The sequence below is a fragment of the Lactuca sativa genome, chromosome 4 (genome assembly GCF_002870075.4).
Source record: "Lactuca sativa cultivar Salinas chromosome 4, Lsat_Salinas_v11, whole genome shotgun sequence".
NCBI lineage: Eukaryota > Viridiplantae > Streptophyta > Magnoliopsida > Asterales > Asteraceae > Lactuca > Lactuca sativa.
The window spans coordinates 392547481-392559395 of record NC_056626.2 but is presented as its reverse complement, the minus strand read 5'-3'; the positions used below and the strand labels follow the sequence as shown (position 1 = coordinate 392559395).

The 11915-nt window shown below is 32.2% G+C and overlaps 1 protein-coding gene and 1 long non-coding RNA gene across 2 annotated transcripts; both read left to right on the top strand.

The window, feature by feature from the left end:
• Positions 1–7270: 7270 nt before the first annotated feature.
• LOC111892464 (cold-regulated 413 plasma membrane protein 2) lies at positions 7271–8691 on the top strand. Its single transcript, XM_023888502.3, has 4 exons — positions 7271–7683; positions 7900–8007; positions 8102–8172; positions 8256–8691. The coding sequence occupies exons 1-4, from the start codon at positions 7508–7510 to the stop codon at positions 8507–8509; spliced, it is 609 nt and encodes a 202-aa protein (XP_023744270.1). The 5' UTR covers positions 7271–7507; the 3' UTR covers positions 8510–8691.
• A 1050-nt stretch (positions 8692–9741) lies between these two features.
• On the top strand, positions 9742–10242 carry LOC111892460 (uncharacterized). The gene is made up of 2 exons (XR_002850560.3): positions 9742–9890; positions 10020–10242. It is a non-coding gene; the product is annotated as an uncharacterized LOC111892460 (long non-coding RNA).
• Positions 10243–11915: the final 1673 nt, after the last annotated feature.

Here is an 11915-nt window from a genome sequence, read left to right as displayed (position 1 = left end):
TTTTAATAAAAGTTTAGTTACTTTATATTTTTTTATCATTATACTTTTAATGAGGGAGAATTAATGTCCTATCCTACCCATTCGGCTAACGACCCTCCATCAGTAACCTTATACCACCCTTATAGAACGACTTCATGAATGAGGCCTACTAACGATAAGACTAACTTGTCTTTTTTATATATATATATATATATATATATATATATATATATATATATATATATATATATATATATATATATATAAGTATTAACTTTTAATATTATAAAGTTTAAGGGTTGAATTTTAACTTTTAAAACTCTAGGGTTTGGAATTAAAGTTTCATATAACGAGACTTTGCAAATTCCAAAACTTGAGGGAAAGTTTTGAAACTTGTCAAAACTCTTCACATTCATAACCTATGAATTTAATGTGTGTTTTATGAAAAGACTATTGATAATCCATAACTTGAGGACAAGTTATGGAGTTCATTAAAACATTTAAGAAAATACTTTTCATGTTCCATAACTTGAGGACAAGTTATGGAACTCATTACAGAATATTTAGATCAATTATAAAAAGGAAAAATTATCATGTAATATTCTATTGATCTAATCTAACTCATGTAGCAAGACAATTCATATCAAATAATACAAATAATTAATCTATTATCTTAATATGTGACAATTGTCCTTTCACTTTCATAACATATGAGTTTAATGCCATTTTAATGTATGAGACCTTTCATTTTCCATAACTTGAGGACAAGTTATGGTGGTCATTAAAATTCATTTAGATCATTTTTCTAACAACTAAAATTATCACATAATTCATGATCTAACTAAACTCATAATCAATACAATTCTAAATCAACAATTTTAAAAGCAACTTTGTTTATCATATAAAACAACAATTTTTTTTAAAACTTTGACAATTATCTTGTGGTTGAATGAGTACAAGCACTACCATATCATAAAAAAAATTTCCAATGATCCAAAGCTGTTTGTGGTAGTGTTCCTAATCCAAACCAGGCCAAGAAACTCGAAATTCTGCACACAGGGCCAACAACTCGTCGAGTACATGAACTGGAATCGCCGAGTTGGGCTGTTTCTGAGTGGACTCGGCGAGTCTATCAGTCAGATGCAAAAATTCGACTTTTTCAGCTTTGAAAAACTAGTAAACATCAAATATAATAGAAAACAATCCTAAGCTCTGATACCACTGTTGGGTTTTGAGCACTATAACACTCTTATGGTGCACATGCAACCCTAAATGTTTGGATCTATGTTTTCTCTATTATACATGCATATTTTCAAAATTTTCCAAAGCATTGTCCTAACTAGCATACAAATTGCTAAATGAATAAAACATCTAGTTAGATGACATAGCTTTTGAAGGACTTGTAGTTCTTGACCCTTGAAAGCTTGAGCACCTCAAGTGTGATGCCTCTAATGGTTCACAAACACCAATATGCAAGTGGGTGATTTAAGAGAATAATCTATTTATCTCAAAGAGAAGAGGCAACCGATTTTGGTCTATAGAGAGTTCTATTTATAGTGTTGGACATGCTAGGCTTACACTTGGTAAACCCTAATAATCCATGACTTTCCACATTCTCATGCTCCATGAGTTTAACCTCCATGGACTATCCATGGATTAGTTTAGCCCATAATCATGGATCATTAGGCCACACTACGAGAATGATTGATTTACATAATCAATCCCCATATATTTAATTAGTCTCTTTTGATCACAAAATTAATAAATTAATTCTTGATCAATACTAATTAAATAATTCCATATTAATATATTATACTTGTAATATATTAATAAACCATAAATAACCTTATTCTCAATTACATACCAGTTATAGTTATGGATTTAGATAGCAAATCCAACAATGACTAAGTGGACCTGTTGCATATTGGCATTCCAGTCCGATGACTGAGTGGGCTGAGGCACTCTTGTGACAACTCGAACCTTTTTCAGTCAACGAAAGTCAACCTCGTAAGGATTGAGAGCAACTTATATTATATAAATTAAATTTTTATAAGTGTCGGGACTAAAATCGTGTGAAAAATCAAGTTTTTCATCGAAAATCGGCCAAATCTCGTACATTCCAATGTTTACGGCCGCAAGTTGTTCACGGCCGTAAACCGTTCACGGCTGGGTGGACCCCACCACCGACCATGAACCCAGCCTATAAATACGTGTTCTTACCCTCATTTTTACTTTTATGGCAGAATACACATTTTCTCTCTCTAAAACCATGAACCCAACCTATAAATACGTGTTCTTACCCTCATTTTTACTTTTATGGCAGAATACACATTTTCTCTCTCTAAAACCATCAACCGAAAACCCAAGTTTTCTCTTCATCTAGCACCCAATCCACCTTGGAACTCGTTTTGGAGCATCAAACATTCGTCTTTTCATCAAATCAAACATTGTTGTTCTTGAGTTCACGGCCGTAAACCCTTCAAATCTTCAAATATTCAAGGGCCGAAATCAGTTCAGGGCCGTAAACCATTCAAAGACCGTAAACCCTTCAAGGCTGAAAGTTGTTCACGGCCGAGAACAATTCACAGCCGAGAACAGTTCACGACCGAAAACCCTTCACGGCCGCAATCAGTCCCAACCGTGAATCTTGGTTGTAAATCCACTTTTCCACTTCGATCGAGTGTCGATAACATTCCTTAACCAAAAGCAAATGTTTTTCTAACGCTTTAACTAATGGATTCGCTAATTTAAATACAAATATGTGTTTAATTATTATTAGGATTCCGTTAACTTTGCGTACAACAACTCGAGGGTCCTCATTTCTAGTCTCGTTGTTCGACACATATACGCATCCAACTATGAGTTCATACCTCTACGCTATTACTATTTTAAAGTTTTCAGGGGGGGGGGGGGATACAAGCCAAACATAAATAGTTTTTGTGAACTTATACACAGAATTTCAACAGGATTAAAACTTATGTAATTGATACAACCAAAAGATCACCACATTTTATAAAGTGTTTGGACATTTTATCCCTTTTGTAACATGCTGAGCATAAGGGTAGTTTTCAAATCACATCTATAATTAAATAGTTTCCAGAATAATACACAAACCAAGTACTTAACACACATGCAAACTATAATAGGTATAGTTTGGGATTTCAATACACAGTTTTACCAACTCAGGATTATACATTAACAATCATGTAAACTATGACAGACATAGTTTATGGTATACATTACTACTTTCTGAACACAAGAGTACTATACTAAATAATTATCTAAGTATAATTATTTTACTCTACGAGACATACATATAGATTCAAGCACAAAGTGAACATTACATTACACGTAAACTAGTTAATACAGGATTGTGAGACATCACTTCAATTGTACCCTTCAGGGTGCGGGCTAAATCCTATCATAGTATAACCAGAGTCTCCTGGAGGGAGAACATGATATTTGTGAATAGATCTATTCAAGATTGACTATCCCACACTTGAACTGCTATCTACAGTTAGGCAAGCATGTCTGGGGTGACAAATGTCATAACGTCCGACGCCTGAAGAACGTCGTAGAGGTCACTAGGTCATATCAAGCATGGTTATACGAACTCACACCAGTATAAACTAACCTTTGTTTACGGGATTTCATTCTTCATTAGTTTTATTTTAATTAATAGAAATACTACACATTATACTGGAGGATTTCCAGGGGATAAAATACATGGTTTTATTTTAATTAATAAAACTGATATACATACTGGTGCTATCCAGGGTTTTTATACAAAACATGCTATACATACTGGTGTTAACCAAAACTTTCATACAATACATTATGTACATTACTAGTGGTAGCCAGGGGTTTCATGCGAGTACTTTCATACACAAAAACGGAATTCAATAAGGAACTTACAACTGGTCTTAGGGTTTAATACTACCTTTTTATTTAAGAAAATATTGGATTTTCTTGGAAACATATAAACATTTCACAGAGTCACCAATAGGTTTTCATTACAAAAACATGCTTATAAACTCACCAGCTTAATGTTGATACTCTTTCAAAATTGCTTGTATTCTCAGGAAATCAGTAGACAGGTACTCCCGCAGGCTTTTGAGAAGACGGAGCGTACAGAGTCACGTCTTTTTATATTTTGCTATACTTTTGGTGTATACAAACTGTGTATCAAACATATTTAAATACCTATATATATTAAATGTAATGGTTGTGTTTACTTTGATTACTGTGATGCAATTTTTGTGATGCTGTACATGACATCCTCCACCCCCGAACGTTTCTGCCGTTTCGGTTTGGGGGTGTGACAACTCTAGTCCGATGACTGATTGGACCCAACATGTAGTGTTTGTTTATGTTATGTTGTGTGGTGGTACTTTGGGGGAACTCACTAAGCTTTGGCTTATAGTTTTAGTTTATTGTTTCAGGCACTTCAGTTGACCGTCGCAAGGGGAAGGCGTGATCGTGTACATCCTTCAGATTTTTATGTATTTGGATGTTAAGATACTCTGATTATTGATTATCACTTTTAAAATAATGGTTTTGTATATAATTATTGTCTTGTGGTTGTTTTGGAGAAATGAAAATTTTACTCTGATTTTTGGGACGTTACAAGTTCCTTACAAGCCTTCCAAAACAATGCCTCATATTGAGCACCATGGAATTTCTTCTTAAAGTTTGACAGAACATGCATGGCATATTGCCAATGTTCTATGTCTGGGAATAAATTCTTCACTGCATTAATTAACCCATGCATTTACATCATAAGGACAGTTAGAACTAGATCATAATTAGAACACCTAAAGCATAGCATAATTAACACAAACATACCTTATGTTGATCTGACATCAATGTCCTACTATACCCAGATTCAAGATGCAGATCTTCTAACACATTTTCTAGAAACTATTACCAATTGCCTTTATTTTCCACACAAACCACAGTCCAAGCTATTGGGTTATGATTGTTTCCATCCCTTCCAATAACACATAATAACTGGCCATTACACATTCCTTTAAAAAACACCCATCCAAGTTTATAATCCATCTACAACCACTTCTCCAACCCTGATTTAGTGCATCAAAACATATATATATATATATATATATATATATATATATATATATATATATATATATATATATATACACATGCTGCTAAAGTAAGTTTTCCCATATGGAATAGAGTTCACAGACAACTTGTTTGTTGACCCTGGATTAGACCTTCTTATCTCCTCACCATAGGACCATAACTTTGCATAATTTTCCACCATGGTACCTTTAACATGAGACATGCATGTTGCTTAGCTTTCTTACACTGTCCCATACTAATCTCTATGCCGAATTTACTCTTTACTTCCTCTTTTAGCTTCCTAAGATTGAGTTTGTCATTCTCAAGAATTTCCCTGGTCAAATGACTACCCATCCATCTATAATTAATATTGGGTCCTAACTTAAATTTCCTGGCACACTTATGCTCATTGATATGGACTTGATTTGGAATGTGTGTTCCACACTCATCCATGAAGCCCAGAGCCTAAATGTGCATTCACTATCACAAAAGTTAACTAATAACCTTTTACTGCCATTTTTTTCATAGTATAGTTGATACCCATTGCCTACAACATAATTACAAAGCATGAATTTCAATTGTTTAGGGCTGGTGAACCTCGCACCTAGAATTGGCAACTACTTCTTCCATGGTATGTCTTCATTAAACATTGTTTTTCCTTTCACATTGACATGTTTGACATAACAGAAGAATTGTCCTCAATTTCATTTTCCTTAGTTAGGTGCAGAGTAGTACCAAAATGGTCCTTATAAACAGGTAGTTGTACTCCACACCGATAATAAATGTCTATAAACTCTTGATATTGAAGTTCATTAGAAATCAAGGTTAAACCATCTTCCCTTTCCATTGACATGTTTGACATAACATAAGAATTGTCCTCAATTTCATTTTCCTTAGTTACGTGCAGAGTATTACCAAAATTGGTCCATATAAACAGGCAGTTGTACTCCACATCGATAAGAAATGTCTATAAACTCTTGATATTGAAGTTCATTAGAAATCAAGGTTAAACCTTCTGGGATTTCTAAATCAGGTTGACACTAACAAAGTTTCTCACACTTCTCTTATGTGAATCGTTCAAGAAAACCCATAAATATAGTATAAGACATACCAGCAAAATCGACATTCTCGAACATATGAGGAATACCATCAAAGTAGCAAAAATGTTTATTGATGAACATACGTTGGAAATGAACTTTGATTGAGACGAATATTGCCATCGACACTCGACATGAACTTTGGTTTGATGTAAGGGTTTTTAGTGAATGAGGACGGCGGAACTGAAGAACGATAAACGAAACAGGTTTATTTAAAACAATTCAAGAAGAAGGTAATACATGTGACCATTTCATTAAAGGGACATGAAACCAAAATTTCTTTCGTGACACGTATATTACCTTTGAACCTGGTATCGGGTCACATAAAAATCTTTTAAAACAGGAAAATGTAAGTTCACTCCCTTAATGTGCAAAAAAAAAAGGGTGGCTTTTTAAAACAAACGCGACAAGTTCGATGGGATAATATGATATTTTCGCTTAAAATAATAAATAAAAGTATGACAATCATTTAGGTAGGTTTGGTAGTGAGTATTAATTGGGCTGCAAACGAGTCGAGCCGAGCTTGAGCCTGTCCAGACTCGGCTCGGGCTCATTCAAATTATACAAGGCTCGAGCTCGAGCTCGACAATGATTCGAGCTTTCTTGTACTGAGCTTGGCTCGAGCTCGTAAATAATTATACAAGTTCGGGTCAGACTTGAGTTCGGTTCGGTTGTTGTCTAACGTGCCTAAATAAGCTTAAGTTCGGTTCGAGCTCGTTAAAACAGCTCGTTTATTAATACCTAAATCTTTAATTCCTCAAATATGTTTTTATTTTAATATATAAAAATAATAATAAATTATATTATATATAGACTCGTTTAGGCTCGCGGGCCTAATCGAGCTTAGTTACATAGGCTCAATCTCAAGCTCGTTTAATAAACGAGCTTAATATTAAACTCGAGTTTGGCTTGGACTCATTTAAAATCGGTTTCAAGTCGAACTTTTAACGAACTGAACTCAAGTAGCTCACGAATAGTTTGACTTATTTGTAGCCCTAGTTAGCAATTATATGGATAATCCGAATTAAAAAAAAAATTAATGACTCAATATGCAAAATAACCCAAACCACGTAGACCCTTTATATAATTTTGCCTAATAATAGTTAATTAACGAAAATAAGGAGAAAGAGGAACGACAGTCGGAAAACTTGACGCAGACCGTACTTCCGGCACTAAATACCGTTGCTAAAAATATGGAGTCCCATTCACTCACACCTATTTCTACTTCCATCCTCCTCAAAATTCGTACATTTGGACCCCAAACATCTGATATACATCTTTTCTAGTGTTCATAACGTTGATTGTTGATCAATTTGGTGTTAGTTTAATCAAATCCGAGTGTGGAAATGGTGAGGAGCGACATTTTGACGTTGAAGGCCGATGAGGTGACGTCGGAGATACTCAATGCCGATATCACTGAGCTGAAGCTCGCCGTAGAGACGCTGTTCGATCATGTCAGTAAGCTCGGCGGGTTAGGGTTCGGCACTTCCTTGCTTTCATGGGTTGCATCCTTAGCTGCTATGTGAGTTTTTCAATTGTGCTCAATTCAATCAAGTTTGATTACAATATCCGATCATGATCAAATGTTGAAATCTACTTTCCAGATTGTGAATTTAGTAGTTGTTCGATGTAGATCGTTGGAGATTAATCAACCATTTTTAGGGATTTTCGTTGCAATTCACCTGTTGAAAAACTCCTTGATTACGACTTTGATTAAGGATTGTAACATATGATTCAGGTATTTGTTGATACTGGATCGAACAAACTGGAGATCAAACATGCTAACATCACTGTTAGTACCTTACATATACTTCAGTCTTCCTCCATCGTTATTCCACTTCTTAAGGTTCGTATCCAATTCTTCCAACCTCTTTATAGTTTATTCATCTAATCATCTAATCTTCTCTTCATACGTAACAAAAGTATCCGACGATCTTCAGGGGACAATTTGGGTTGTGGGTCGCATTCATTGCAGTTGTATTAAGGCTGTTCTTCCCACGTCATTTCCCAGGTATTCATTCTCCTCTTTCATTCGCTTCAGTTCTTACAATTTGGGAAATTTGTATGTATTTTTGGATTGGGTAATTGGTGCAGATTGGTTGGAGATGCCTGGATCATTGATTCTTCTTTTGATAGTTGCTCCGGGATTATTTGCTCATGCGTTTAGGGGAAGTTGGGTTGGGGTTGCGATTTGTCTTTTGATTGGTTGTTATCTTCTTCAAGAACACATTCGTGCATCTGGTGGATTCAGGAATTCTTTCATGCAAAGCCATGGGATATCGAACACCATTGGTATTCTTCTTTTGCTTATCTACCCAATGTGGAGGCTCATCATTCGATTTGTTTGAAATTTTGATAAATTTTAAATTCTTTTGTTTAGATAATGTTAGTATTTTATAAGTTGTTTATATGTTATTTAATTCTTATAAAATGTAACAATATCTGGTTTTATAAGTTCGTTTATAAACTAAACTAGTTTATTGTAAAGTACTCTTTGGTGAAGTAATTTATAATCTAGTTTTTTTTTTTTTTTTTTTTTTTTTTTTTTTTTAAATAAAAACTAACTGAGATAGTTTATTGATAAGTTTATGATTTTTTTTGTAAGTTTTACAAATATATTTTTATACGTTTACGTACTTTTGTGTTATTTTATATTTTCATCTAGCTTTTTAATTAAGTTTTTATCAAACTATATTACTTTATCAGATACCAATTTGCTTATCAAACAAAAACTAGATTTGCAACCGCTAATATGCCAAACATAGTTTTACACAATCTCTTTGAGATCATCATAGTCTAATCTTAACATGATCCCTATTATACAAGTCATGACCCTATTATGTTGTTTGAATTAGTTTAAGGATTTTATATGGTTAATATAAAAAAACAAGTTTAAAATAATAATTAATAATTTTTTGATTGATCATAGCTTTACAAGAGTAAAATACATGTAAAATTAGCTAAAATGTAAGATTTTTTTGGGTACTTAAGTGTCTCTTTTACAAATTTTACAATATCATAAAAATGAAATCATAGTCGAGATAATTAATTTGACATACTATAGGGCATTATGATAGATTTTACAAATTTGACACTTCAAGGTTAATAGAAAAAAATTGAAAAACTTTATAAAGCAATAATAAATTTCATAGTCATGGAAAATCATCTGTAGTGATTTTAGGACATGAGGTAAACTATCATGTTTGTAGCGGGATTAGTCGGTACGCGAAAGCTGACCTGAAACTGAAACTCTCGTTAGAAAAATTGTCTTTCAAAATAAAAAACAATAAATTCCATAATTTTTGTTATTAAATATATATGGAAAAGATATAGGTGGATTAGGAGGATTTTATTAAATTATGATTTGTTTTTGAAAAAAAAAACACATTTTTACGTTTCCCATATTGGTAATTAGGAGGATTTTATTAAATTGTGATTAATTTTTAAAAAAATATATTAAAAAACGATGTTATATTCTGTTTTTTCTTCTTGTAATATATATTTGTTATTCTTGTTTACAAATACAACCTAACTATTGTAAGAAGCCCACCATGAGAAGCCTTTAGGCATTAGGGCTTAAGCTATATAGAGGCCCATAATACAATTTTGTAGCTGAATGATGCCCTAAAACCTAAACCTAACCCTAAGCACCTAAAGTCTCAAAAGCCACTTCCCCCTTTTATATATATATGAACGCAAACACATGATCTTCTTCAATCATTCCTTCAGGTAATCTTATGATTTCAATTACCTTCATAATTCGTTAAATGATTTCGTTCTTCTTCTGATTTTGTTTTCGTTCTTGTTTTTTTTTTTTTTTATGATATAATTCGTTTGAAATCGGTGAAACTGGCTTAGTGATGATGAAAGTTTATTTGACAATGTCTTCTGAAGCATAAATTATGCGAAGTGATTGAACAATTAACCTCCTACTCATTCTGAATCCCATTTTCGTCCTTTGGATTATCAATTTTTTAAATTTTCGAATGATTTCTGTTAATGAGTAGTTTCTTGAACATGAATTGAATTATTATGTTATGATTTTTAAGAATGAGGTGAAACAGAGGTTAAAAAGTGGCAATGATGATGAACACAATCTCTCTCATATCATTACAACTATGAGGGATTACCTGTGATTATTTTTCAAGCACTTTTGAGCCACTATTTTGGTTTAAATCTTAATTTTTGTCATTTTTTCTTCCTACTCGATTAAAAATAAAAATAACACTTATTTTTTTATATAAAATTAGCATTTTCTTTTTTGTTGATTTTAGTATTTGGTTATTGTATTTATAAAAATTTTGGTCATACTGCCGAAGAATTTACTGCAAAAAAAGTGTTTATTTTTTTAAGTTTGCGAGGCTATGATATAGTATTATATTTCTAATTTTTAATTTCTTCAACTATTTATTACCAATTAATTTTTGCCATTGTAGATTAATATTTTATATCTTATTTATATACATTTCATAAAAATATAATTTTAATAATTGTTTTTAAAATTTTTAAAATTTCTAAAATTGTCGGTTAAATTTTTATTGTGAACAAGGGAATGAAGTCATATAATTATAATATAATGAAGTAACTTTAAAAATACATCTAAATACAAAAAAATCATACATTAAACTTTAGAAAAAAAAAAAAACCTTAATCCTTACATTGAACTTAAGAAAAAATTACACCGGAACCCATAGGATGCAGAAGAAAAAAAGGATTTAGTGTTTATCCGGAAAATGATCGTGATTCATGCCCTATAAATCTCAAATCAGCCCTACCTCTAATCTTTCACACATGAACTCATTCGGCCTTTTGTTCCACCATGTTTTATTTATTACTATTTTTTTACGATAACAAAAAATTAAGAAATTAAATTACCTTCTATTTTTTATTTTTATAATTATTCGTACCTATTAAAATTATGACAAATCATTCTTCAATTTAATTTTAGTTGAAATATTCTTTATATAACCTTAATGATTTAGTTAAAAAAAATATAAAAAGATGGGGCACATGCCCCAATAACAATTTAATTTTAGTTGAAATATTTTTTATATAACCTTAATGATTTAGTTAAAAAAAATATGAAAAGATACCCCAGTAACAATTCAATTAGACTGCATTTTGTATTAGAAAAAATGTGGTTAAATATATTTCTATCATGCAATGCCCCCAATGAACCAACTGAATTTGTTAAAGTGAATTAAAACTAAAGCTCCAATTCTCCATATTTTTTCACCCTCGGGATGTGGAATTTGTTAAAGTAAATTAAAAGTAAAGCTCCTATCCTCCATCATTTTGCATTAGAAAAGATGGGCTTAAATATGAGTGGATTGGTATTTTTATAAAATAATTATTTATGTATTTAAGTACTTAGCTAAACAATCGATATTATGAAAAAAGTTTAGCAATATAGTTACGAGTTTGGGTGCTTTGTGATATATTAAACCAAAATATTTTAGTAGTATAGTTATGAAACTGAATCGAAAATAACGAAACCGAACCTTAAAGCCCATAATCTAAAACCAATAAAGGGTCGAAAAAACCGAAAAACCACAAGACCGGATAAGATATTTTGACATTTAATTCAACCTTATCATATAGATGGTCTCAAGTGCCCCCATCATATAAAATTCTTGGATCCGCCACTGAAGATGACACTTGTCATAATTGTATTGGGTAGAAACATTTGTAGGCATCAAAAGTAGGAATCAATTTAATTTGTCCAAAAATTTTCATAAGTGATCCATTTGGTAA

Bases quoted from the DNA above. Each gene is read 5' to 3' on its own strand.
- LOC111892464 (XM_023888502.3), top strand. From the start codon at position 7,508: ATGGTGAGGAGCGACATTTTGACGTTGAAGGCCGATGAGGTGACGTCG. The intron at 7,684-7,899 runs GTGAGTTTTTCA...CATATGATTCAG, and splicing joins GTTGCATCCTTAGCTGCTAT to GTATTTGTTGATACTGGATC. The intron at 8,008-8,101 runs GTTCGTATCCAA...GACGATCTTCAG, and splicing joins TCGTTATTCCACTTCTTAAG to GGGACAATTTGGGTTGTGGG.